The 26,149-nt window shown below is 39.2% G+C and overlaps 1 protein-coding gene across 1 annotated transcript in view; it reads right to left on the reverse strand.

Moving 5' to 3' along the window:
- MCF2L (MCF.2 cell line derived transforming sequence like) overlaps nucleotides 1-21,990 on the reverse strand; it is a 92,134-nt gene extending 70,144 nt beyond the window's left edge. The window contains 2 exon segments of the mRNA XM_044428722.1: nucleotides 1,503-1,586; nucleotides 20,924-21,990. Of these exon segments, the coding sequence (XP_044284657.1) occupies nucleotides 1,503-1,586; nucleotides 20,924-21,074 (235 nt within the window). The 5' untranslated portion in view covers nucleotides 21,075-21,990.
- Nucleotides 21,991-26,149: the final 4,159 nt, after the last annotated feature.

Consider the following 26,149-nt stretch of genomic DNA (forward strand, 5'->3'; position numbering starts at 1 on the left):
CAGAGATAATTAAACACAAATATCTACATCTATGAACCTCTTCTTCTATCTTTTTTTCAGCTATTTCAATCAGTTCTACCTTCCAAACTGACCATCAGCATTCTCTGCCTATTGAGCAAGCTCACATCTTACTGTACTGCTTTTAGGTGTTTCTCTAAAGATTTTGCATAAATGACAAGTTTCTGTCAATGGCAAATTTCTCTGATTCTGTAAATACTTCTCGCTGGTGTTCCTTTGCCTGCATATGTGCAAAGCCTTGCAAACTTTAAAGTGTATTGAATAAAGACGATAATGATAGTGAACGATTCTGAACATATGCTAACAAAGGCAAGGAAGGGACAGATTTCATGACGCAACTGTTGAGAAGAGAATTCACTATACTTCCTACCAAGATGGTACCTAGGAAAGCCTGTCTGGCTTCTTAATTCTACAAAAATATATGCACTCCTGATTTATTTAATTTCAAGAAATATATGTAAATGAACATTTGTGGCTGATTATCAAGGAGGTAAATAAAACAGTAGTTTTAAGTTATCCCTCAGACCTCAGAGTAAACAACAGGCATAAGCAATTAATCCATTAATGATTTGTAATCCCAGTTATGGTGCTGCATTTAACTGAATCACTAATCCGATCCGTTCTGGGCCTTTCTTCTGAACAGCTTGCTTGCTCCTAGCAGAACATTTAAAAGTTTGCTACAGAGATCTAATGGAAGAATATTAAATACGGTTCTCACATGATAAGGGCATGAGTTCCAGAAGTTGGGTGTTAACATGCCTTTTTAGTACAGAAGGTAAAAGTCAAGTTGAAAAGGAGCAGTGAATAGAATTAATGGGGGGAATACAACTTCTTCTTTAACCATTGCTTCATTATTGTACAATAATATCTACTCACCACAAGATCAAAAGAGTTAACTATAAACCCAACAAAAAAGAATGAGAAAGGGCTACCTTCATGCCCCACTGAATTGTGGATGTTAATGAATGTTGAGTGTGCTTACAGATGTCCTGAAGGTAGATTAAAGAATCCTGAATAGAATTACACTGTTTAAGAGGGTATCCATCTTTGCTCGGATGGAAAGGAAAAAAAAATCTTATTGTTACACCTAGGTTTTTTTCTGTCTTCCTGTCTTGATAAATACGGAGAACTTTACCTCCTGAACTAGGTAGCCAAAGACTAGAATGAATGTGTTATAACCTCAAAGATCCAATGCACATATCACATTTTATATGCCAGAAAGCTGAAAGGGCTGTTCCTAGAATAACTTTGTTTTATCTGCTGTAAGGTTCGCTTGCCATCACTGATCACCTTACTTTGTTTGAATGAACATTCAATTTGCACAGTATTCATTTAAGTTCAAGATTACTATATGTAAGCCAACATATACAAAATAAACCAAGAAAAGACATATATCTTTAGATTCTTACATACACGATGCTGATAACTGAAACTGTCAACATGCTTATTTTAACGGAGTCCAAAAGGAACATTCATGACCTCACCTGACAGATAGGCAAACTTCTTTCTCAGCTGGTCCTCAATATCTTCAGCACAGAGGGGAACAATATCTTGATGCATGATTTCATCTGAAACAAAACCAGACCCCCCAGAAAAAGACACAATTCCTTAGTCCATTCCTGACTACATTGAATAGAAGTTTTAAAGTGATTTCATGCAATGCTAAATTCAATGTTATATCAGCAGATACACTTTCAGTTAGAAGATGACTTAGAAATACACTTTCAGCAGCAGCACTACTGCATCACATGTTTGCAATATGACAAGTCTATGGACACCAGGGGAGGAACAAAAATAAAAGGAAAGTCCATGTTTACTAAACTCCTCATGTGATAACAATAAAAAAAGCAGCAGTGTTGGAATAAAGCAGACATTTTCATTTTCATTTCCTTGTATCTGAGAAAGAAAAAAACTTTGCATGGTAAGTACCAGTCACTCCCTATTTAGTCATGCAATGCATACAGATGGTATATTAATGCAACTTCAGAATGTAGGTGCAAGTTCATGTTCTGTCAAGAAAATAACCAGCAGTCAGTGACATGTTTTCCACACTGTGCTCGTCTTCCGCTTGCAGGGATGATGGCTTTATACGTATGGAAGCTCCTACTTATGGTGGCAGAACATGGTAAATATGTCATCTCATTTTGTTCCATGTTCCCTCTTGAACATGTTCTAGCTGAAGACAGCCATCCCTTTTTTCAAAGATGAATAATTAATAATAATAAATAAATAAATAAATAATAAAATAATTAACTGAAGGGTAGTACATTCAATTCCATTTGCATTTCGAGCTACTGCTTAAATGTATGAAAACCCCATATATTGGACAAATTATATGACCGCATGTTACAGTCAAGACACACAGAGGAAGAAGCAAGACTGAATCCATGTGTCCTATCCCTGCTTCCATGCAATTAGCACAGCATGTGCAAGATCATATTCCTAAACAGCTGGCATGTGCAAAGAGACTTTCTATCACAAGTTATGGTGAATGTAAACGGCAGATGAGAAGGGCAAACAGCTGGGAACCCATCCCCCCCCCATATGTATGCCCTAAAACCATGTATCTGCCATGAGCTCCATTCATCTGTGATCTGCAGCATGTTTATGAGGAAGCTCTATGTCTTGCTTGGGCAGTATCTACACCATTTGCGAAAAGAGTTGCCGTTCAGCTTTCTCCAACCTGGTGCCCTACAGATGATTTGGATTTCAACTCCCAACAGCCCCAACCAGTACGGTCAATACTGCAGGAATGCTGAGAGTTGTAATCAACACATCCAGAGTGCAGGTGAAAGAAATAACACCCATTAGTCAGTTTGACTAGCGGATACATTCACAGCAAACATGTACTACTGAAACTGCACACTGGGAGTACTAACAGCAGCTGTATTATTTTAAGGCAATTTCAGGGGGGTGTTTAAAACTGAAGCATGAGCTAGAACGAGCCGATTATCCCATTCTCACCAGGTTTACTAGTGCTGTACCATGGACAGCACCAAATCCTGCAAGGATATCATTTTCATGCAGTAAACAATGCCTGCTGCCACATCTATCACCGCAGGTTCTTGCCACCATCCTGGCCCACCTATTAGACCTGCCTGTGCTTGTCAATGCAGCAGAACTGATGTGTAATCTCTTCGTATCTGACAGCATACGGACAGGTATTAGTGATTTCTTCATGGAGATGGACTTGGTTTTACATGCTTTGTTTTGCATGCAGAAGGTCCAGGGTTCAGTCCCTGCCCTTTCCTGACAGAAACATGAGAAAATAAATAAATACATAAAAATTCCTGAAACCTTGAAGAGCCATGGCTTCCACATATTGTATCCAACACTGACATAGGTGGGTCAGTGACATGAGTAATATGAGTCAGCATAAAGCAGCTTCCTACATTCTAAGCCTTGAGTAAAACACCTTTTGAATAAATGCAATTTTAATAAATATGCAGTAACAAGCTTTTGCTTTAGAAGTTCCACCAATGTATCTCCAAACTATAAACAGGTATCAGTCAGGATGAGAAGACGGAACATGTAAAATACTTCTTCAGATCCATTCACTGCACTCAGATACAATCACTGACATTTGAGGTGTGACCACAAATGACTTGAAAATGAGCAGAACTGAAAGAGTTACCTTGCTGCTTCCTGAGTTAGCGGGATGCCACTAAAGCATAAATTCACCTTTTCAAATTCAATGTATGCCATTCTCCAGTGATATTTTGTTAACTGTTTCTAAATTTAAGATACTTCCCAGAAAACATTTCACAGGGAGATCCACCAAAGACTGAAATATTTAGAGGATAACCAATATTCCTGTTGGAATCAACCATGGTATGCAAATGTATACTTAGTGAAATTACTACTAAGAATGAGTAATAAAATTAACCAATAGGTTGAAATTATTTTTTTTAGGTTGAAATTTTATTAACCAATAGGGTCTATTATTGCAAATTCTTTACTGTACTGGGAAATAATCATAGTCTGAAATGATTAGTCTGAAATGACAACAAATTTACAGTAGCTAGGATGGCATAGGGCAGCCATCCAGCCAATGGATGGCCGAACTGCTGAATCTACAGGCTGATCGCCTCCAAGTGGGAGAAAGGCATTGAGAAGACAAATCCAGATCTCCAGATGTTTTGACCTACAACATCCATCAGCAAGATCAATGCTGAACAAGCACAGGAACTATAGCCCGAAAAGCCTAGGCCAGGGGTTGGCAACCCGTGGCTCCGGAGCCGCATGTGGGCTCTTGAACCCATCTGCTGCGGCTCCATCACTCAAAACACGCGCTGGCACAGCCGCTGATCTGCTCAAAGCTCCACTCAGGAACACAGAGCTAGCTAGCTAAGTAAATCACGACATTCCTCTGCTAAACAAGCTTCCTGCAGGCTCTCATGTTACACCAAAAGCTGCTGAAAAGATTCTCTTTGTCCCAATGTAATCTCCTTCATCTGAATGTTAAAAGCTCAGCTTGGGACCTGTCACAATTCACAGCACTTGACTGTTTATCTGCTAATCATTCACTAAACACACCTATATCTCTGGCACTATTACATTAAGTGGTTCAAGATGGAAGAACATACATATGCTAAAGGAGAATATGAAACATTAGACTGTAATAGTCTAGTGCAGGGGTCAGCAACCCGTGGCTCCGGAGCAGCATGTGGCTCTCTCACCCCTCCGCTGCGGCTCCGTCGCTCAAAATATGTGCCATGACCACCAATGTGCGACAGCCACCAGCACGCGATTTACTGAGCTCCCCCACATCCCCGTAGGCCAACCATGGATAAATTGAAGAAAAGTTTCTGAAGAAAACCAAACGTTTAATGATACATGGGTAGATTCATTTGCTTTTACTGCTGATGAGCTTATGGGGTTTGCTGTTTAATGCAAGCATCCCTTTAGCACTGACTTTGACTCTTCAGGAAGCTGTTCTCCTATTCAAAATATACGAAAGGAGTCCTACTAGTTTATATTGTAAGATTAAAAATAACAGTTTTTACTGACTGAACAAGAGCTGCAGCTAAATCATAATGAAGATATACATAGCATTAAGGTAAAAGACGATATATGCAGTGCTATCTTCATTTTAGATGTCAAAAGGGTTTTGCGGCTCCTGGTGTTTTCCTTTGTGTGGAAAATGGGTCCAAATGGCTCTTTGAGTGTTAAAGGTTGCCGACCCCTGGGCTAGGCAGTCAGAAGTTGTCCAACTTCTGATTTAGGAGATATGGAGCCTCTTTCTGCTTGAGGAGCATATCTCAGTGGCACTGGGGTCAAAGGCAAAAGGAGCAGGTCTGCATACCCAGATACCAGCATATTGTGGCTTAAATCTCTTACTTCCAGTAAGTAGCTCTTAGGGGGCGCATCTGAACCATTCAGAACAGGAAACAGAAAATGTGCAAAAACTGGGAAAGCACCAAATGACTGAAGGAGGTGGGCAGATCTGGGGAACCACTGCCTGATGCTCCAGGGGAGCTGTTCCTGGCCCTTAAAGGAATCCCTAGTTTAAAGAAGATATCATAACCACCTGCAACTTGTTGGAAAGTTGTGGTTTTCAAAATGATGGGAATTTTAAATGTTGACATTCTTACTGAAATAAATATGGACATTCAAAAGAAAATGTCTGAGTTAGAGATGCCCTATTTTTATCACATAAGATATGAAACTGAATATTGTGTCTGGGATGTGAAGTGCTACTCACAAAATACAAGTGAATGCATTGTAGTAGCCTACAACAGATATCCTTCTTTCTTTCTTAAAAGTCCCCTATAATATGACTTAAAAGCATTCTATTCATCATCTCCAAGTGGGGACTGAAGCCCTGAGGCAAATCTTTAATTTTGCATCCCTTTGGGTCTTTATCCTTTCCTCTACCAATAGCATGTCCAGTTCTGTAAGTAAGAAGATTGGAATTGTAAAAAGATTAGACTGTAGGAACTTTTATATGGAAGATGACTGAATGCCCTGTTATTGTACTGAAGAAGCAGCTGTCAACTGGAACTTCTTTACTTGGAAGGTTACTTCAACAAGATCCTCTTAATAGAAAAGGAAACATTCAGAGAAAGTCATTTAGAAAGAACGAAAAAAGAAGTAAATGCACTCTGAATACTCTAAATGCTTTATCAGCAGTACATGGAAAACCAAGAAGAAAGTGGGGTGGGGTGGGGGGAGTACTACGAGCAACAAGATGGCGTGTCTCCATTTGTCTTTGCAACCTTAGTTAATTTGTAACAGGCTGGATTGTTCCACAGTTAAAGCATTACTCTAATTGATTTTCCCTTGATTTTTCTTTTCTTTTCTTTTTTTTGGTAGTACCTTTTCAAAAAATTGGACCTGAAAACAATAGGCATGGTTTCTACTGAACAGTTGACCAAATGCTTGAAATCAACAGGATTTAATTTGTAATGCAGGGTGCAATGCAGATGACTCAAAATGTTATGTGTCCAGTTCAGTGTTTCAATTTGAAAAATCACAAAAGATTGCTTTCAAGGTTAAACAGATGGGTGGGAAGGGCAAAAAAGAGCCAAAAAAGGAGCGTGAATTGCAATGAAGTAACTTAATCAAGAGGGACAGAAAATGTGAATTAAAAAAACTGCATTAAAATCATAGACTATGTCCTTATGTAGAGTTTTAAAGAGAAAAAAACCTAATTTTTTATGGCAACAAAATTATGTTGAATACTCCTACATTAATGATACTTCTAGTATAACACCTGTAAAGTTTTGCATTCAAATCTAGCCACTTGCAGCTAAGCCTGGGAGAAACAGCAGCAATTCCTTGAAACCACATCCAGCACACAACTGGCAATGGGAAAAAGCAGTCTATGAGCCACCTAAGCCCTAACCCTGGAAATGGGCTACTGCGACTGACTCAAATGGATAATTTAACTCTGAATTATTGAAAATGGACCGACCTCAAAAGAAGTCAAGATCAAACATCCATTTTATTTGGAAAGAGCTGGCCAGCCAGGAACTGGCAAATTGTCAATTTGCAGATGCTACTACAAAGTGTAACAGGAAAAGCCTGAGCAATTGCACCAGCATTATCAGACTGATGTAGGTGACCTTTACAATTTCTCTCTCTCAAAAGAACAAATGTGAACATGTAAGCGGCAGCCAGTATTGTTCAGTGACCAGAGCTAACCCCACTCCCTCTTCTGAATGTATCTCACAACTTTGCACACCTTTCACTTCAGTTTAATCTTTATATGCTCTAAAATAATGGGAATAAGGCAGGGAATTGACCGCAAGCAGCAAGCAACCACAGCCCTTCAGCTCAACATGCCTGAAGACTGAGAGAAAACAAAATCCTTCTTTAAGCCACACTCAAATTCATGCTTACTTTTCTTTAACTATAATCATAAAAAACCAGTGTTTCTGCCAGTACATTTCTTTGTGTAAAGTAAACATGCACACTAAGGACCAGTTCACAAGACCAACAGTGATTTGACAAGATCTCAGTCATGCTGTTTTTAGCTCTTTCAAACTTTTTAATATTTTTAGTATTTCTGGCATTTTATTGTATTTTTATCGTTTGTTTGTATGGATTGTGGGTCAATATAGAAATGTAATTAACAAGAACAACAACAACAGTGTAAATTGGTGTCCTGCAACAGCAGGGGGTTGGACCCGATGGCCTTCTTGGCCCCTTCCAACCCATGATTCTAAGTATGCCAAAGCTAGGGCACCGGCAGAGACCTTTCCCAGCCCTACTGAGAGAGGTCAGAACTTAACTATAACTGGCACCATTTTTATCTCAGGAGACTTCTCCTTTTTGCCCGTATGAAACTTTGCATGGACAAATGACTCTTTAAAAAAGAGAAGGAGAATTTAAGTAACGAATTCCAACTACCCACCCAACCATAAAAAGAATCATCATTGTATTCCAGATGACATTGTTCTAGTATAATAGACATGTAATAGACATGGTGGGCCTCATGTCATGTGAAACTAGTGCAGGAGAGATTATACTTCATGAAATGACACTAAGCCGCCCATAGCTTGTTCTAGGGCTGTTCTTGGGTTGGCATGTCATCAAACCCCAGCAGGGCGACTTTATTGTGGTCTGTTGGGAAGAGCTACGGAGCGGCTCAATGGGAACATCCCCTGTTGTTCACTTATCTGATCTCCCAAGCAACTGCTCTTCCACTGATGCTGAAATAGTACTTGTTTTTATTTTTCCTCTTGTAAGACTGTAATTGGAGGGGGGGTGTTGACCCTGGAAATTATGCGTTTAAACCATTTGTTGTTGGTCCTTTACAAGTGAGCCTTTATGGCTACTCCAGAAATAGAGTGTCGCTTGGTCACTATCCTTGTATGTCGCAGCATGGAAGTGGCAAGGAGTAGGTAGCACACGGGCTAATTTGCATACAGCTGCCACGCACCAATTGCGTAGCTGTCAATGGAGAAACACCAGTAAAATGGGAAAGCAGCAAAAGAAAGAATATGTCCCAGAAGAGGAGAGGGCAGTATTTCCCCCTTGGCAAGGGGTTCCTGTCACCTTTAAATGTTCAACTGTAACGCCTGCCTCTTTTAAATGCCTTCCACCATTCCAAGACTTCCCTAATTCTCCAGCTATTCCAGAAAGGGAAAATATGAACCCCCTTTCCCACTCTGATGCATTTATGCAGTTCCTTATGAAAGCACTTGCTGATGCAGTCTCTGCTTTCTTTTAAAAGAAACATACAGATACATGCAAATTTTATTGCTGTGAGAAACTTGTGTGCCTACGGTAACTGCTATGAAAACAGAGGGGGAATTAATATTGGAGGACTGACGGGGAAGGAGGAAGAGAACAATCAGGGTAAGCCCATCTACCTGCTGGTCACACTGCAGCTTATTTAGCAAACGCTTCTACCATGGCTCATTTGCAGGGTGACTTAGTATCAGGTGTGAGCCCACCCAACATTTCTCAGACTGCCTTCCTGATGTAAAACACATAGCATCTTTGTAGACAAATAAGCTCATTGCCAGCACAAAGGGGTTTTAGAGAGAGCGGAGAACATGTCCACAGCTTTTGGTACATGTACAATTTCATCAGGTAAGTTTTAAAAATGGTCTGGACTAGCTTTCTCAGAGCTTATACCAATGTTACCAATTGCTTTACACCACATTGCTCCAAGGCCTTTAACAGCAGATATGAACAGCTAAAAAATTTTGTTTCTATGAACTTTATCTGCTAATTAACTGTAGCTTCACCTGCAAAAAGGCAGGTGAGAAAAAACAAACGTGTTTCCCACTCTCAAGCAAGTGCCAACTGTTGCTTAATATGGGTGCACAGAACAAGACTACCCTAGGAAATCCCCCCTCCATTGATTTTTACAATTATTCTCAGTTAACTCAGGATTCACACGAAAGCAGCTGCAAAGCAGCATCTAGCAGAATTCACCTGAATAACATTTGCTTCCATATACAAATGTACGGTTTTCATTCAAGTCAACACTTTATGCACATTGCAGAAAAAGCACAAAGACTGGAGGCTATGTTTTCTGGTCCCTGTCACTCTGTTTTCTCAAGTTTCTATCAACCTCAGATTTCATGAGTTCAGTTGTACACTATGCCACAGAAAACAGTGTCTTGAATGAAAAGCAATACTGCTGGCACCAGTCAGAACCTACTGAAGAGCTTGGTCTAAAAGAGAAAGAACCCCACTCTCAATGTACTGTGCTATTTACATCTTTACTGGCTATTAAATCCCATTCTTCCAAACAAAAATATCTGCGAGACTAGAATGGAAATCACCGACCTGACATGTCAGGGTTCTTCATCCTGAATTCCTCTGTAACAGTCATGCATACCAAACAGAACACAAGACAGGCAACGTGAACTGAATCAGCAGTATTTTGTTTCTCTCTGCTCACTCCCCAATTTCCACAAAACAAGCTCTCAGTTTCACAGGGGACTGTAACTTCACTATTTACAGCAGAGTGTGCCTCCAATGCTTCATTCATACCCTAACTAGAGACAAGATTATTGTGTGTGAAGCTTCAACTAATGAAATGTGAGGGGGAAAATCATAGGGAACTTTTGGTGCTAACAAGTTTTGAAAGCAGGCATAGTGAGAACCTTTAAAAACAATCATCTTTCTATCTTTGTACTAGTATTCATGGAAATATAATAAACACTCTTGGAGTGAGAATTATATCAAACAGCATTAAATTAAGTGGGTTCTAAAGGAGCAGCTACTTCTGTACTTGAAGGAAGTAGTCCTCATATTTGTCCTGATGCTTTAGTAAATACCTTTTACAAACACTTTGTGTAATAAAATGCAAACCATTTGCGTGGCATAACATCATATCAAACAACTATTTGCCCTTTGGTTTGACAAAATAAAGAGGAGAAGCTACAAATGCAGGCATATACATGTGTGCCGTATACAACACAGGAAGACCTGCACTATACGGGCAGAATAACATAGCACTTGACAATTACAAGACCACATCAATCATTGCAATGTTGTGAGGTCAATATATAATGGAACAAGAAAGGGAAGGAGGAGAAAACATGAAAGGCAGACACACCTGTGCTTTTCTTCAGAAGATACCACAGTTCTGTGATATCCTTGCACAGCAAAGAAATCAGACTCAAGGTCATTTTGCCACACATCAATTTAGTGAACAGTTGTTCTATAGATGGAAACCTCCTTATTTCTAAGCTTGCCTTCCAGTAACAAGGAAGGCTCAAAGCTTAATCTTTCACAGTAAACAGCAAGCTCCAATTGGACACAATACCTTTCTTCAAGTTACATGCAGAGCCAGAATGACTTTCAGCATAATCATATGTCCACCAAAAGGTGAGCAATTTATTGGCACCTTCCGGCTCTCTATTTTATGGTCCCAAGAGTTTACATGCAACAGACTAAAGTTTATTTACTCAGAATGTGAAGATATTTACTGAGCTAACAAATGTAACCACCATCACACTTTTAAAAAACAAACAAAACACCAACTTTATTCTGAAAGTGGCCTAGAGTGGCATGTCAAAATCCTCCCTTGAGGCACCCTACTTTAACAAAAGTTAACCTATCAAGTAAAGCCATTTCCTCTTAGCCTGAAAGGAACAACACCAGTCAGCTGATATTTGCCTCTCTCAAGGAGCTTTCCAATGCCACAGTTCTTTGCAATGGGAAATTCCGCAATTGCTGATAAATTCCCCTAAAGTTAACATTTTTTACTGAAAGGCAATAAGAAAAATATTTTAACTTTAATTAAACTCTTGATCAGTGTGTGCCTACTATGTCCTTCATAGAACTTGTGTTTAATTAAAATAATAAAATGTCTTATCTACATATATTGTAATGAGAATTAATATTACATGCTTTTGTGAATATATTTCAAATAACTAGGACAATTCCCCTGAAACTGTTAAGATTTTTAAATTGTGCCCCCACTTACCTCATTTGCCAAAATCTCTACACCCCTTCTTGTATAAAGACAACACAGATTCCACACTTCTGATAGTTATCATATAATGGTAAAAATGCACTTTTGCATAGTCTTGGAAACTATATTACAAAGGCCTGGGCAGTGAATTCATAACACTTATGTTACTCATGTACAGAGACCAGATTAAGATTTTTTTAAAAAAAGGAAGTAATGTGATTGCTTTATTCTGAAGAACTTGGTCTTTTTTTCCTTTTGCATTTTAAAGATATGTGTGATTTAAAAAATAATAATTGCCTTTTAATAATGCTTACGGACTTTCACACACTAATGTTAAGCAAAGTCTTACTTTACTCGATCCTTTCAGGTAATTGTTGCAGGACAGATTATCTGTTAATTAGTGACCTCAAGATTACTTACTTGGACTAGGTAATACAGATAAGCAAGACAGTAAATGAAAGTGACAGAACCAACTGTTCAAAGCTGCAGACAATAAAGCAGACTGTTTCTCTTCTGGTGGAGGGGGGGCTTCTTTCTCCTCAAGTTACTAAGAGGTCAAGAAGTAAGGATATGGTGGATAAATCTTGTATTGACAACTCTGCCTGTTCACACAAAGCACTGAAACAGGAACCCCAGATTTCCTCCCCTTTGTACATTTGCATGTGGAAAAGCAATCAGTTATCTGCTCAATTGTTCAGTTTACCAATAGGTTTTGTATGCCCTGCAGCAATCAAAGATAAATTGGTATTTAGTGAAGTTCATAAACAACTTACCCAACAAGGTAATCTGTGTTTTCTATTCCTTTAGCTGAACCAAGGCCAAATTTTTAAATAATGTTAATTGCATTCTCCAAAAGATTAGATCTGCCTAAATATTGAAGAGGTTTACAGGGAACTACAGGGGAGGAAAGTGCTTTAAGAGCACAATATTGGTTTGGAAACATAATAAAAGCACATAGCGAATTCCTGCTGTTCTACCCCTCACCTATGATGGCGGTATGGACTTGTACAGTAGTACTGAAACAGTATGTTTGTAAAAATGTACACCTGGGTCACAGACATCTATCACAAGACTTCAACATCAAATGATGCCTTGAAAGTAAGAACAGGCTGTCTCAAACTCAAAGTGAATTGCTCTTCAGTTGAGATGGTTCACAGATTCAGCTACAAGTAATCAAGTATTAACTGGTTATGCATTTTTATTTTTATTTTGCAGCTCTAAATTCATTACCTCCAACACCAACAATCATAATTTAGGGGAAATACAAAGGGTGAGTTTGCATGTCATAGCAACAAAACCAATAAATAAGCTATACAGGTGGGTTGTACAAGGAACCACCCATGGTGCGCCCAACAGATGATCAGGCTCACTGTGGTTCCCTCCTTCCCCCAGATCGTCCAGCAGGTATCCCAGGAAACCTGGCAACTGAAGCCGCCTTGACTCGCTCCCATTGTGATCACAACCTTGTTTTGCAGTCACCGTATCTTTCTCACCTTCTCCCTTTTTCTTTCCTATACTTTTCACAATATCTGTGGTGACAGACACTTTTCTACTTTCTTTTTTCCTGCACAGCTGAATGTGCAATCTCCAAAAACCCAAAATGGGAAGGTTTGCACGTAGGCCTTGTCCTGGTAAGAACTTCCAGCCAAAGTGCAACAGATACCAATCATGAACACTGACCAAGAGAGTCTCCAAGAAGGTTATTTGGTTACTTGAAGTCTGTCAAAAGAAGAGCTGTCAAGAGAAAGCAAAGCCACAAGGTATTATTGCTTACAGAAGGAGCAGCTCTTATATTTCCCAGTGGTTCTATCAGATCATGAAGCCTATTTTTTGTAAATAATTCCTTTGACAGCATCAAAAGACAGACTTCCCCTCAAAAAAATCTCTATCATAGCTCATCTTTTTTTTTTTTGACAGGGAAATATGCAGAAAAAAGTGTCTTCTGATAGCCATCGAAAGTCCATGTTCAAAAGAAGGGTGGAAGTTGTAGAAGTTACCTTTCCAGAGTACTGAGAGACTCAAGGAAACATGGAAATATGAAGAGCACTGAGCAGTGTTGGGCCAATACTTAAAAGCTAGTAAGGGTGAGTTTGCTAGAGGATGGACTTCCCCCTCCCTCTTTTCCTGCCAAGCCAATTAAGACAAGAGCTTTCTAACTACAGCCTTTATTATATTAAAAGTGGGCCCAGCCCATCTACTTGGCATTCCCATTCATGGATAAAGATTTCTTCCTGAAGCTTTGCTTTTCTCTTAATATCTCTGCTTTTCTCTAGACAGTGGGGAGGGGAGAAACAAATTACACCAAACCTGATCATCTATTGACAGCAGTATGGCAGAGTGAGCAATTCATGAATCCATCATGGCTTATTTCAGTGTAGTTTATTGTGACATGCAAATCAGTTCTTTTTGTTCAAAGTGTTTTGAGCTGAAAATGCTGTGCCCCTTCATTTCTTCTGTCCTTCCTTGGAGTCTGCAGCAAATAGAGAAGCAAAATGCCACAAACACACCACTCTGAGCCACTTCAAGCTGGAGAGAGAAGGTCATCCTCTGATTATTTTTTCTTAATAGAAGAAGAGGATACAAGTGCTAAAAGTTGGTGTTTTATTTGAGATGCTAGAAGAAAGCCATTGTGAGTCATTTTCTCTAATGTCTTCATCCTTACAGCGTAGAAGAGACCGTGTAAAAATGTCAATACCAGCAGAGAATCTCCTGATTACATCCTAAGTTCCATTAACAGCACAACATCTTGCCCAAAATTACAAAACACATTTTCTTCCTATCTGCAGCAAGAATAGGAAGAGAACCCAGAATATATATGTTACAATTCCTTTTGACGGACAGGAATGCTCCAGGAAAAAATGTTTGATTTCAACTATTTCTTGAAATTCTGTACAATGGCAAGTAGCTATGACACCTGACTTAGAAGCCCTGCCCAATGAGCTGAAAGTTTCTCATAGACCTCTCCTTACTGTCCCGTGGAACCTCCAAGAGGTCCACCTCCCGACCAGAGGAGCCATCCCCATGGGCAGCTTCCAGTGACAGCAAAGTTCAAGACTGTAAGTCTTGACCTGAGTAGGAAAGGAAAGAGGAAAACAATGTAGCAGTTACTCAGCAGCCAATGAAGGTAGCAATCATAGTGATTCTGAGTCCTGTACATTTGGGTCCTGTACATTTATACATTTGGCTTCTCTTACCCTGACTCTAGCTTTTAAGTTCTCATTCCCTGAAGTTTAGATAGTAAGGTCATACTATCTGCTTCCCCGCACCCTGTAATCCAGAAGATGTGCTACACAAGCATCGGAGCACTGTTACTGTTTAATGAAGGTAATGAAGGGAGCTGGTGAATTTTTCCTTGCACGACACCCTTCCGTTTGCACCAGCATGGCATCTTAAAACTCAGTGTGATGCCTGAAACGTAATTCTCCCATTTCAATACAAGATCAGAAACTTCTACATACCTTCAGTCAAAGAAACTAGCCAGGAACTGTAACAAGAGAAATTATAATAGCTCTTCATTTCTTCGACTGCAACATGATTCATCTTCAATCCAGATTTGACAAAAAGGAAGAGATGTCTTTCTCATCAAATACACTTATTTGACTTAATTTTTTCTTGGAATGAAATCTAACTTTTCCTTTAAAATTAGAAGCTGTACAGAGTGACTTTGTTATTGCACTCCTACTGAACTGTTCTTTGCAATGCTTCCTTTAGTTATAAAATTATAAACTGGATGTTTACATAAACCAGGTGTACCTAACAACTGGCATATTATAAACCACACCTTCATACTTCAAGATAGGCTTTAGATCCAAACTAGAGTAAGAAGAACCAATAATTTTGCTTTGTTTCTCCAATCAGGCTCGAGTATTATTTCTTTGGACTTCTATAGAAGCAAGAGTCCCTCCACACAGATGTCACAGCCCCATCCCTTATAAGAATTCCATAAGTTTTGAAAATACAATTTCTATTTTTCTGAAATTAACAATGGCTCCCACTGAGACTTGTTTCCATGCCCCAAAACCTACAAGTCCTTTTGCTATTATTCAGCCTAAAGTGTCCTACACATCTGACTATTCTATAACATTTTGGTTGGTCCTAATAAAGGTACTATTTAATACCTAGTAAGAATATTATTTATTCATCACTGTTTTTATTTTTTTAAATAAAGGAGCAAAATGGTGGCAACAGACCATTGGTGGCAATAATGAAACAGACCAATCAACTTTACAGCTTTATTTTTCCTGGGCTTTTTCATTACCAATGCATGGAAGTGGTGCTAATTCTGATATTACCTAGTATTTTAAAGCATTAGGTTCATTTGCACAATGCACCTGGGGTTTTTTTCTCCTCAGCTGACACAGACTGGCTGAACTGCAATACCTTCCATCTTCTTTTTGTCCAGCTACTTCTCTGGTTAGCACATCCATGGAGCTGGAGAGCTGGCTCTGATCAGAAAACTCAAGGCTTCATTGGTGCCCTTTAGCTTCTATTGGTTTCCTTCATTTAGCTTCCTTCCATTTCTGGCTCCTGGATCTTATTTATATGCAGAGAAAGCCATATGGGGTACACTAGACACATATATATTTGGGCCTAACAGTTGTAGCAGCACCAATGCCTCCCACTGTCCCAGAAATTTATATCCTTCTCCCAGTTCCTCTGTTTCTCCCTATAAGTTGTCACTTCCTTTTGCTTCTGCACAATGTACCTGGGGAGCATCATACAGGGAAGCACAAATCTGCCTCTCAGAGAACAAGTTCTAGAGCCAAGTTACACATTCTGTGTAATTATGTAGCCAAGCCAATAGTTCTACTTATTTTTATGCAACTGCACACAGCCTCAATTTGGACAAGGATACCTTATCCTTATACTGGGATACCTGAAGAAACACCTTCTTCCCTATGTGCCCTCCCGCCCCTTGAGATCTGAGGCAGAGGCCCTCCTCCGGGAGCTCTCCTTGAAAGCGATAAGAAGGGTGGCTACCCAGAGGAGGGCCTTCTCTGTGGTGGCGCCCCGACTATGGAATATGCTCCCCAGAGAGGTTCGCCTGGTACTGATGCTATATTCTATTCAGTGTCAGGTGAAAACCTTTTTATTTTCTCATCATTTTAATGTTTAGATGATTTTAACTGTGGTTTTATTAACTTAGTTGGATGCTGTGCTGCTTTGTTTTGTTTTTATTGTAAGCTGTCTGAGATGCTAGAGGTAAACGGGTTAGAAAAACTTTTAACAAACAAGCAAGCAAACAAACAAACAAACAAACAAATAAATAAGAAAGAAAGAAAGAACCAGTGTGTGCTGGGAATGGAGGGTTCAGTCTTCCAACTGAGGCGCTTCTTTTCTTTGTCTTAACCTCATTCCTATAGGATGGGTGGAATTCTTGGCAGGAAGAAAAGGAGGGGATGGTTAAATTATCCCCTCTGAGTGTTTGCTGGCTCCAGGCTGAATCAAGGCCATGCAGTTACATGGAAACAAAAAATGGGCTCAGCCACACGCTGCGCATTTAACCTAATGGGTCATTTTCATTTCTAGTGTCACTGCCTGAGCACATTTTATTTTAGAAAAGGCCTGGGCCAGAGGCACACTGTTAAGAAGGCTGTTTGTTCTGCTCTAACACAGCATCAGGGCTCCAGAAAATCTCATAAAACCTGGACAGATAATACATTCCCATTAATACCTTCAAGCATTAGCTATAACTTTAGCTTCAATTTGCTAGGTGTGTTACATATTCAGATCCCAATAAATTGCCTCCATCCCCCATGCATGGCATAAGCTGTAACATAGTCAGTATCAGTGGGATAGTGATAAATCTAGGTGTATATCATGATAGTTCCTATAACCACACCCAAAAGGAGAATTCAAATATTCAGTCACCTGCATCTGACAGTACTATCTAAACCAGGAACAGGGGTTTTGTAAAGCAATTGAGTCTAAACTATCTATTCCACACCAAGCCACAGCAAAATTCTTTGTATTACAAAAAGGACACCATACACTGCAGGACTGCCATATCTGCAAGGAATAGGTTTCAAGCCCCCCAGCAGATTCCTGAAACTGTGGATAGGAGCAAACAGGAGATTCATGGGGTTTAGGGGCACAGGACCCCCCAAAAAGTGCAAAACACATGCAAATATCTCTAGGGAAAATGTAAATATCTCTAGAGTTCATGCCTACTGAGAGACAAAACATGTGAGTAAGGCTGACTAGTAGAGACAAAAAGCATAGCATCCCCGAACAGAGTGCATAATTCCCTAGAGATATTGGCAGTTTTTCCACTTCATGGCATCCTGCTCTCCTAACCCTCACAAATGTGGGGGGCTGATAGTCAACCTGGGTTAAGTGAAACCACAGTTAACTGAGAAAGCAGATATGGAGGTTCTGCTGCACTGTAGCTAGAAAAATTCATTCTCCTATACAGGTACTATGAGAATGGCAGCAAAACTGTGAGGGAGCAGGGAATTCTGGGTGGGATGGCAGATGACATCAGCATCCCTGCTAATAAGTGTGTTAGTGTTATAATTCTGCAAACTTCCATTCTACCAATAGTCAGTAGAACATTTTTGGAGCAGAAATGCATATTACCTAATGTTATGAGTGAGCATGTACTAACAATTTGAATTAAAGTTCCAGATTGTTATTTGTGGACTATAACTGTCTTTCAAGAGAAGCACACTTCCTTGGTAAGGAAAAGATATTTCCCAGAAAAATATCAAGCTTTTTGCACTTCAAATTTGGTTTTTCAAAGACTGTAATACTTGGTTCCGAAACCTACCTACAACCGCTTCAAAGTGCCAAAGTGAGAGAGTCTGACTTTTTCTTAAAATCGCTTTTGTGCACAAAAAGCATTTGCAAAATTATTGAATTCTATTATTTAGTGCACCTGTGCAACTGCAGATGTTCACAATTGTGCAACCTCAGGATTTTGGAACCTTGGCTAGATCAATGTTCTGGGTGGTCCCTGCTGCCAAATTGTAGCAGGACCAGCCCTGGGCTTTGCCCCAACAAGGTCAAAATGCTAATTTTCCCCTGTCAAAAGCTAAGCTGTGAAAAGAAACCAGAGATACAAGCAAACTTTTCTTGCTGAAAGGAGAATGGTCTGATTCTCTTGCAGCAAGATCCTTTTTTTTTTCACCCAACAGGGTGAGGCACATTTTGCAGTTTTTTAAGAATATTCTAAATGCTGGGATAGTGCAAAAGTGCACCACCACCCCTTTTCTTGGGGAAAGGAATGCTGACAGCTGACTTTGAGTTCCCTTTAAAATGTTTTTGACTGACATATGGCTAGTCTCAGTCAAAATAAAACTCTTTGCTTTATCAAACCTAGGAGTTTTCACATGTCTATTGGGTGCTTGAATGGAAGAATAACCTTGAAAAGGTGAATACAGGTAGTCCCCAGGTTATGAATATCTAGGTTATGAACAACCTGTGCTTTTGCATGACTTCCAAATGTTTGCTAAACCCTAAAGTGATGCTCATTTTCTGGTATTTCTTCCTTGGATCAGTAGTTGACCTTTATATAATAAACCATAGTAAATACAACTAACCATTCAATTACATTTGCCATACAGCATGCTATTTCGTTGTGTTTCCAGCCCTTGTGTACCTTAGTCAAATTGTGTGAGCTCACATTTTATTCTCCAAGGCTCCTGCTGTGCTTAGGATATTTAGGTTTTACATGCGCTCAAATTCTAACAATTTGTGTCCATGAGGGGCAGTTGAGTTAAAAGTATTATCTTCAAAGTAAGGAAGGAAGCCTATTGAATGAGACATGAAGCCTTTGAACCTCAGTCCCCACCCTGATGGTGAGGTGAAAGGAGCAGCTGTTCCATACTTTGTTTGAGGTGCACTTAATTCACTCTTGAGCAAGATAAACAGGTGTTTGTCAGAGGCTTATTAAGGTTAATAGTGTGGGGGTGAGGAAAAAGGTTCTCATCCTGATATAATGAAAAGCTGCTTCTAATTTTCATGGTCTAAGTATTAATTCACTGATTTAATTCATCCTAAGATTGAAGGAGGCAGCAGCGCCTAGTAAAATAAAGTTTTAACTTTCACAGCAGGAAATAATTCTGTCAGTGGAGAAACAGCCAAATTCATGAAAATCTAGATAAGAAATCTCTAAAGCCACCCTGTTCTTCCTAGTTTGCTCTTCATGTGCTCTCAGGTAGGCACTGAACAAACTGTCCAAATATTTTGAATAAAAATTCTATCAGCCAGTACTCCTAGAAATTTAGCCTTCATGTAAATTCTGAAACTTGACAGACACACACAGACACACAGAGGGACGGACGGACAAGGACCCCTGTATCCACTGACTCAGTTATTGTGGTTTCACTTATCCAAGGCTGACTGTTGGCCCTTGACATCAGTGGGTGTCTGGTGCCCAAGACCCCCATGAAAATGGAAAAACTGCGAATATCTCTAGGGAAATTTGGGGATTTGGCCCTCTCTTTGGGGATGCCATACTCTTTGTTTTAGTACTAGCCAGCCTCACTCATGTGTATTGTCTCTTAGTGGGCATGAAGACACTAGAGATATGCAGAGATTTGCATTTTTCCCTAGAGGTATTCCTGTTTTTTCCACTTCTGCAGGGTTCCTGTGCCACTAAGCCCCACTAAGCATTCACTACTAATTCAGTACTATCCGCAGTTTCAGGCAGGCATCTGAGGGGCTTGGAACCTATCCCCTGTGGATGTGTGTGTGCGGGCACACGAAATAAAAAATGCAATCTCAACTGAAAGTTACCATGTAAATAAATAAATAAATAAATAAAAAGTTACCATGTCTTTTGCATTAAGCCTATGCTCCATGATAAATGCTCCTTGTGGCTCGGTCTGTAGCAATTAATGTACGCCTTTAATGCAATTAAGTGCTGAAGATAAGTTAGGGTGCACTTGGAGATGCATTTTTGCATTTCAACCTCACAACAGGAAATCTAAAAAGTGGCCTTATGGTATTACAGATACACACCTTGTCAAACGGTTTTGGAACAGTAAGGAAAGAAAAAAATGGCACATGCTTTTCCAAATTGTTTATGATCATGTGCATTTTATAGCAGATTTCTAAACTGGAACTGAGTGCTTAACTCAATTTATATTTAACCCACCCATTGGTATGAAACCATATTCTATTAGAAGCTGTCATAATATGAATGTGAAAAAAAAACTTTAAAATGACAACTTTCTACTAGGATTTAAAGCCAACAAACACTGACACAATACTTGAAACAATAAAATAAATATTATCTTGAACAGATCAATGTTCAGAAAATAATGTAATTTTCTGATTGATTTGTCACCCATAGTAGTATAAAAGCATCACTATCAGTTCACTAAACTGGGAGAGATATCATTGTCTTTTAAAGAATAGACTTTTTCTTTTTAAGAAAAAAAGGACAGAAAAAAGATAGTACATGATCAGTGAATTGCTCATTCAACAGTAGTCACAAAATTCAAACATTATGTTTTGGAAATTCTGGTTAGCTGATTACAAATTCCTATTCTGAAAACAACTTAGAACACTTCTCACCAGAGCAGGTGGGGCGTGGGTAGTTTCGCCCATGTCTCTTGGTAAAAGACCGCTGTATTGTTGAGGAAAGACCGTGAAAGATGTTGTTGGCTCTGCGACGAATTCGGTGAGGATTTTCTTGTCCTTCTCTCGAACATCCACGTTCTGACATTGTGTTAGCGTGACATAAATTCTTAATTTTTCATAAAACAAACCACATGACCTTCCTCTTGTATCTTTACGGTGCTGGGCACTACAATGCTATTTTAAAAAACCAGTTTTTTAAAAAATGAAATGCTGTAATACTGGGAGGTGAAGTTTAATTATCAATATTTCAGCTTCTTTTAAAAAACACTTGATGGGTTTGAAAATAGGTCACTCACATCAGTATTGATTGATGGTCAGTGACTTCTTGCTGTACTTGCAATACTTCATGGAGCCCTGAACATACTTTACTATAATATAAGTAACATCTTGATGCACCAAATACACTTACTGCTTCTTATCCATAGCTGGTACTGAAGCAAAGAAGTCTAACCAAGGAACCAGGGCACACTGTACAGAAATGGCTGAATAGCTGAACTTGCCTTCTGTTACTGGATCCAAAATTTGTTTTAAGTTGGCACCTATAACTTTAGAGTTGCTTTTCCAAAAAAAGTCGCAACCAATTTTACACTCCACCTCCTTGACGTTTCTTCTCCTTCAATATTTCATCTCCAAGCCACTTCAACCACTATGCATATTTACATCTTCTTTCAAAAGGCACAGAAGTACTCTGCAATTGCCAAGTTATTGTCATAAGGCTTGTGGAAGTCTTCACTGTTTATTTCTAAATCAGCACTAAGCAAGGCAGAAATATATCGCTGAAATCAGTATACTTTCAAGTCCCACTTCTATCCCACCTGATGTTCCATTCCCTACTCAGGTCAGTGCTGAGCTGATTTCAACAAGGCAACAGAAAATCTAAGCACCAAGATGCTGTTCTTTTTTTAAAAAATGCAGTAAGAAACTATGTATTCTTCCTGTAACAAATTTGCTTTAACTGCTGTTTGAGCTCCATCAAACAGGAGACAGACTGCAGCTGAGCTCTTCAAAGCCAAAATGGCTTTTTCCCTTCAAAGCATTCCAAAACACAAATACAAGAGAACACCTCCCAGGAAAATTCAAGTGCAACACAAATTACAGTGGGAAGGAAGGGAGGGGTTGGAGACCACTGCTGCCTCTAAAACAAACCAGGAAGCTGCGCACTGTCTGTTCTCCTCATCTTATTCAGTACAGGCGAGAGAGAGGAAACTGATTACATAGCTTTACTTGGCAATAACCTCTTTCTATGAAAGATATTCATGTGGGTGTATTCAGATAACCAGTATTTTCCCACAATAGCACATGGACATTTTCAACCGCTGTACAGTGTGAACTTCACTGAACCACACAGAGATTTGCACATTATAATTTTCTGACACGTAAGGTGCATAATCACCACACTTCATTAAGCACATGCATCTTTTAAACTTCCTACACAGAAGTGAGAAGAAATCTTAATTCGGAAAACAACCAGCAACTGTCACTTTGTTGAAAATGTGATCACACAATCAAAGGCAACCAAATCAATTTTTAATCTAAACAGCCAACACATTTTTAGCTGGGGCCCTCTTTCTCAATGAATTTAAAACCTCATTTTGTTCCCTCTACACCCTCCAGAGGTGAAGGCCCACCAGGGACTAGCTGGCCAGTTCTTCTTTTGCTTTTTGCCATCGCCCTCATTTCCAACCCTCCCACCACTGAAACGCAGCCCCCAAAGCTTCTCCTCAGTTGAAGCCTGCCCTTGGGCCCAAAGATGCTCAACACCTCTCTTGCAGGGACGTAGCTGGCCTTCATTATACTTCTGTAGTTGAGCCTCAAAGCGGTTTTAAAATCCAACCCACTTTATCCGTACTATTACTCTATCTGTATATCATAATTCATTGCTCAAGAATATGTGTTACTTTCCTTTAAAGAAATGTTGATAGCTTCTCTGTTAACACCCCAATCTAGTTGATTGGTGAGACTACAAAACTGTGATTTCAAAAAACAAAGGACAGAAAATGATATATTGATCTAAAACTATCCTGATTTAATATCACTGGTGCTTTTATCAAATTCATGTGGCATCTCTGAATGTCATGAATTTGGTAATTTTTCTTTTAAATGGGACATGCACTTAAGCACTTTTAAAGTGAAGAAGAGATCACCAAATCAAATATAATTCAGGAAACCATTCTTAGCGATAAATATAGAAACCATGTGTAAACATACTGTGTTTCCCTGAAAATGAGACCAGGTCCTATATTAATTTTTGCTCCAAAAGACGCATTAGGGCTTATTTTCAGGTGATGTCTTACTTTTTCATGTACAACAATCTACATTTATTCATGTACAAAAATCTACATTTATTCAAATACAGTCATGGAACATTGTCATAACTCTCCAAATCCCGAATTGTGTTGCAACGGATGTACTAAATGTATCCCTATGGCTGACGATCTTAACAGGGGCTTATTTTTGGGGTAGGGCTTATATTATGAGCATCCTGAAAAATCATGCTAGGGCTTATTTTCCAGTTAGGTCTTACTTACAGGGAAACAGGGTAGCATATAATCCAACATTTAATTGTGATTGTCCTAGCCTCATCATTAGCACATCCAGCTTCATCATTACACATCCAGAATGAGTAAAAACATTAACTAGGAGATCATGACAAATACTAGCTCTTCAGAGAATCCTCTCTTCGGATTTAACTTCAGTTAATGCTATTCTGACAAATCCTTTAAGTTTAACTAAGGTACAAGGGAGGAATTTGTACTCCCGTTCTCTTCTCATGATCTCTCAATTACAGTTAGGAAATTCCTGATCCTACAAATGTGTTTGAAACTCTTCATGTACTTGTACAAGTGAAATCATGAAGGCAGGTGTTCTGTACTCTCAAATATACAAAAGATAGACTAGAGGCACATGGATTTCCCACTTTTTCTGATAGACATTTCCACTTCCCATAGGGAATACAAAAACCTTCACAAATAGCAATTGCATTTTTTATGGTTAGGCAAATCTAACATTGCACTGCAGTCCCAACCATAATAAATTCCATTATAGCATTGTTAATGAAACATGCCTACCTACACAAACACATCCCCTATGTATCTCTGAGATGATCTTTCACAGTACCAATTGATTATTAACTGCCATTACTGGACAAACATGGCTGGTAGCTAAAAAGAAAAATAAACCAAAAAATAATCAACAGAAAAGAGACAAGCAGCAGGAAAACAATAAAACAAACAAAATAAATCTAGACAGTTGTAACCTACTGAATTAGGAATTAGTGGCTGATGCAATCAAGATTCAAATAGGGCTGAGGTCCACCTTTACAGTTTATCAAGTGATACTTCGTGGCTTCCTGATGGCTGATTGTTTTTCACTTGTATACATCCTGTTTAAAATATTAGTTCCTGGAGAAGTTCAGACAGCTGCACTTCGGAGAGCCCTTATGGTAGAAAACACTGGCAGGGAGTAACTCAGTACATATTTGTCATGTAGTTAAATGCATACATGGAGCTATTGAAATGTAATGTGCTGCTTCCTGCAAAATATTACAGGTAGGTGTGCTTTCCACACAAATAGCTACTTCCAGCAAAGGTGTGGCAAAGTACAGGCTCTGCAATCTGCAGCAATTCTCAGCAGAGCTGGGAAAGTCTCCTCTGGAGAGCTGCCAGTCAGTACGGATGAACCAAAGGTCTGCTAATATAAGGCAGCTTCATATGTTCATGCATACTTGTTCCGCCAGTGATCCCTGAAGAAAGGATACATGCAAGAACAGTAAGAAACAATGTCTTTTGTATAGCACAACCATTAATTAGATCTTACACAGATGAAAACTGAAAATTACAGGATACTTTATTGTTACCAGAACTATTTGGCATGTTTGAGGGGGCAGTGAAAATTTAACTGCAGTGATGATGTAACTGGGGGTACATGAATTTAAATTTCTTAAGTGCATAGAAATGATCACAGTGATGGTGCCTGCTCATAAGCTAGAGGGTAAATTGATTGTGTGACATCAAAAAGGGTGTGTGTGAGAGAGACAGCTTTTTTCTGACTGGCTGCTGACCTTTACAGTAAAAAGAAAATGAAACATATGCAGGGCTTCTTTTTTGTCTTTACCTAACAACCACCACCAAGCTAATTAGCAGTTTGAAAGAAGCAATATCCTACAGTGTTAATTGGAAGTGCTAAATAAACTGTACCTGATCTCCTCTTTCATCTGTGCTAAGGAGGAAAAAATGCAGTGAGACTTAAACCAACAAGGATGCTTCACTAGTTTGCCAATAAGTCCTTTTGACATTTTCTACAAAATGGTCAATTCTATTAGCAATACAGCCTTATCTCTCTAACTGATATAAAAAGAACTCTACAGCAAGAGTGACTCTTTCCACAAAAATATTGGTTTGGGTTTGTTTGTTTTTTTAAATTTCCAGCACCTTTAAATTGGCCAATAGCTGTTCCTAAGATTTTCTTCACTACTCATAAAAACAGACCTGTATCTGTTGCTGTACAATGGAGACACGGATGGTACAAAGTTAATACTACTGTATCATAAAACTTGAGGCTCCCCTGCTCCAAAATTCAAGAGATTCTGATAGTAAACTTACTGCAGAAAGACTGCAACATAGGCCTTACCAAGATTGTGTTACTTTTAGGTATCACAAATGAACTTCATGACCACTTTTGGAAACACCCCCATTTAAAAAAATTCTTACACCATAAAATATTTGGTTTGATTCAGATGAAATATTCCTGCTGACCCACTAAACTAAGGATAGACACTATGGATTCTGTCCTCACCTGATGTGCTCTTCCCTCCACTCCCTTCCTTGACTTGCTGGTGTGATCAAACCACAGCTTGTCCAGTGCAGTTGCAGAATGAGACCAAATGAAGAAGTGAAGTCTAGGGTCTGAACATGCAAAGGAACAAGCATGCAAGCCTAAAACTTGGCATAAAACGTGGCACAATGACCAATCCATGGTTTGGCCATTACACATGAACTGAGCAAAACAAATGAAAGAAGCTACAAACAGAGAACTTACACACACACACACACACACACACACACACACAACACTCAGAGGGAGGGAGGGAGGGACTAGGTTCGCATAACAAGAGTTTTTTCCACTGCTTGTGGTTTTTGGCCTGAGCTTAATGGTTAAATG

The sequence above is a fragment of the Varanus komodoensis genome, unplaced genomic scaffold (assembly GCF_004798865.1).
Source record: "Varanus komodoensis strain SLA01 unplaced genomic scaffold, ASM479886v1 scaffold2, whole genome shotgun sequence".
Classification (NCBI taxonomy): domain Eukaryota; kingdom Metazoa; phylum Chordata; class Lepidosauria; order Squamata; family Varanidae; genus Varanus; species Varanus komodoensis.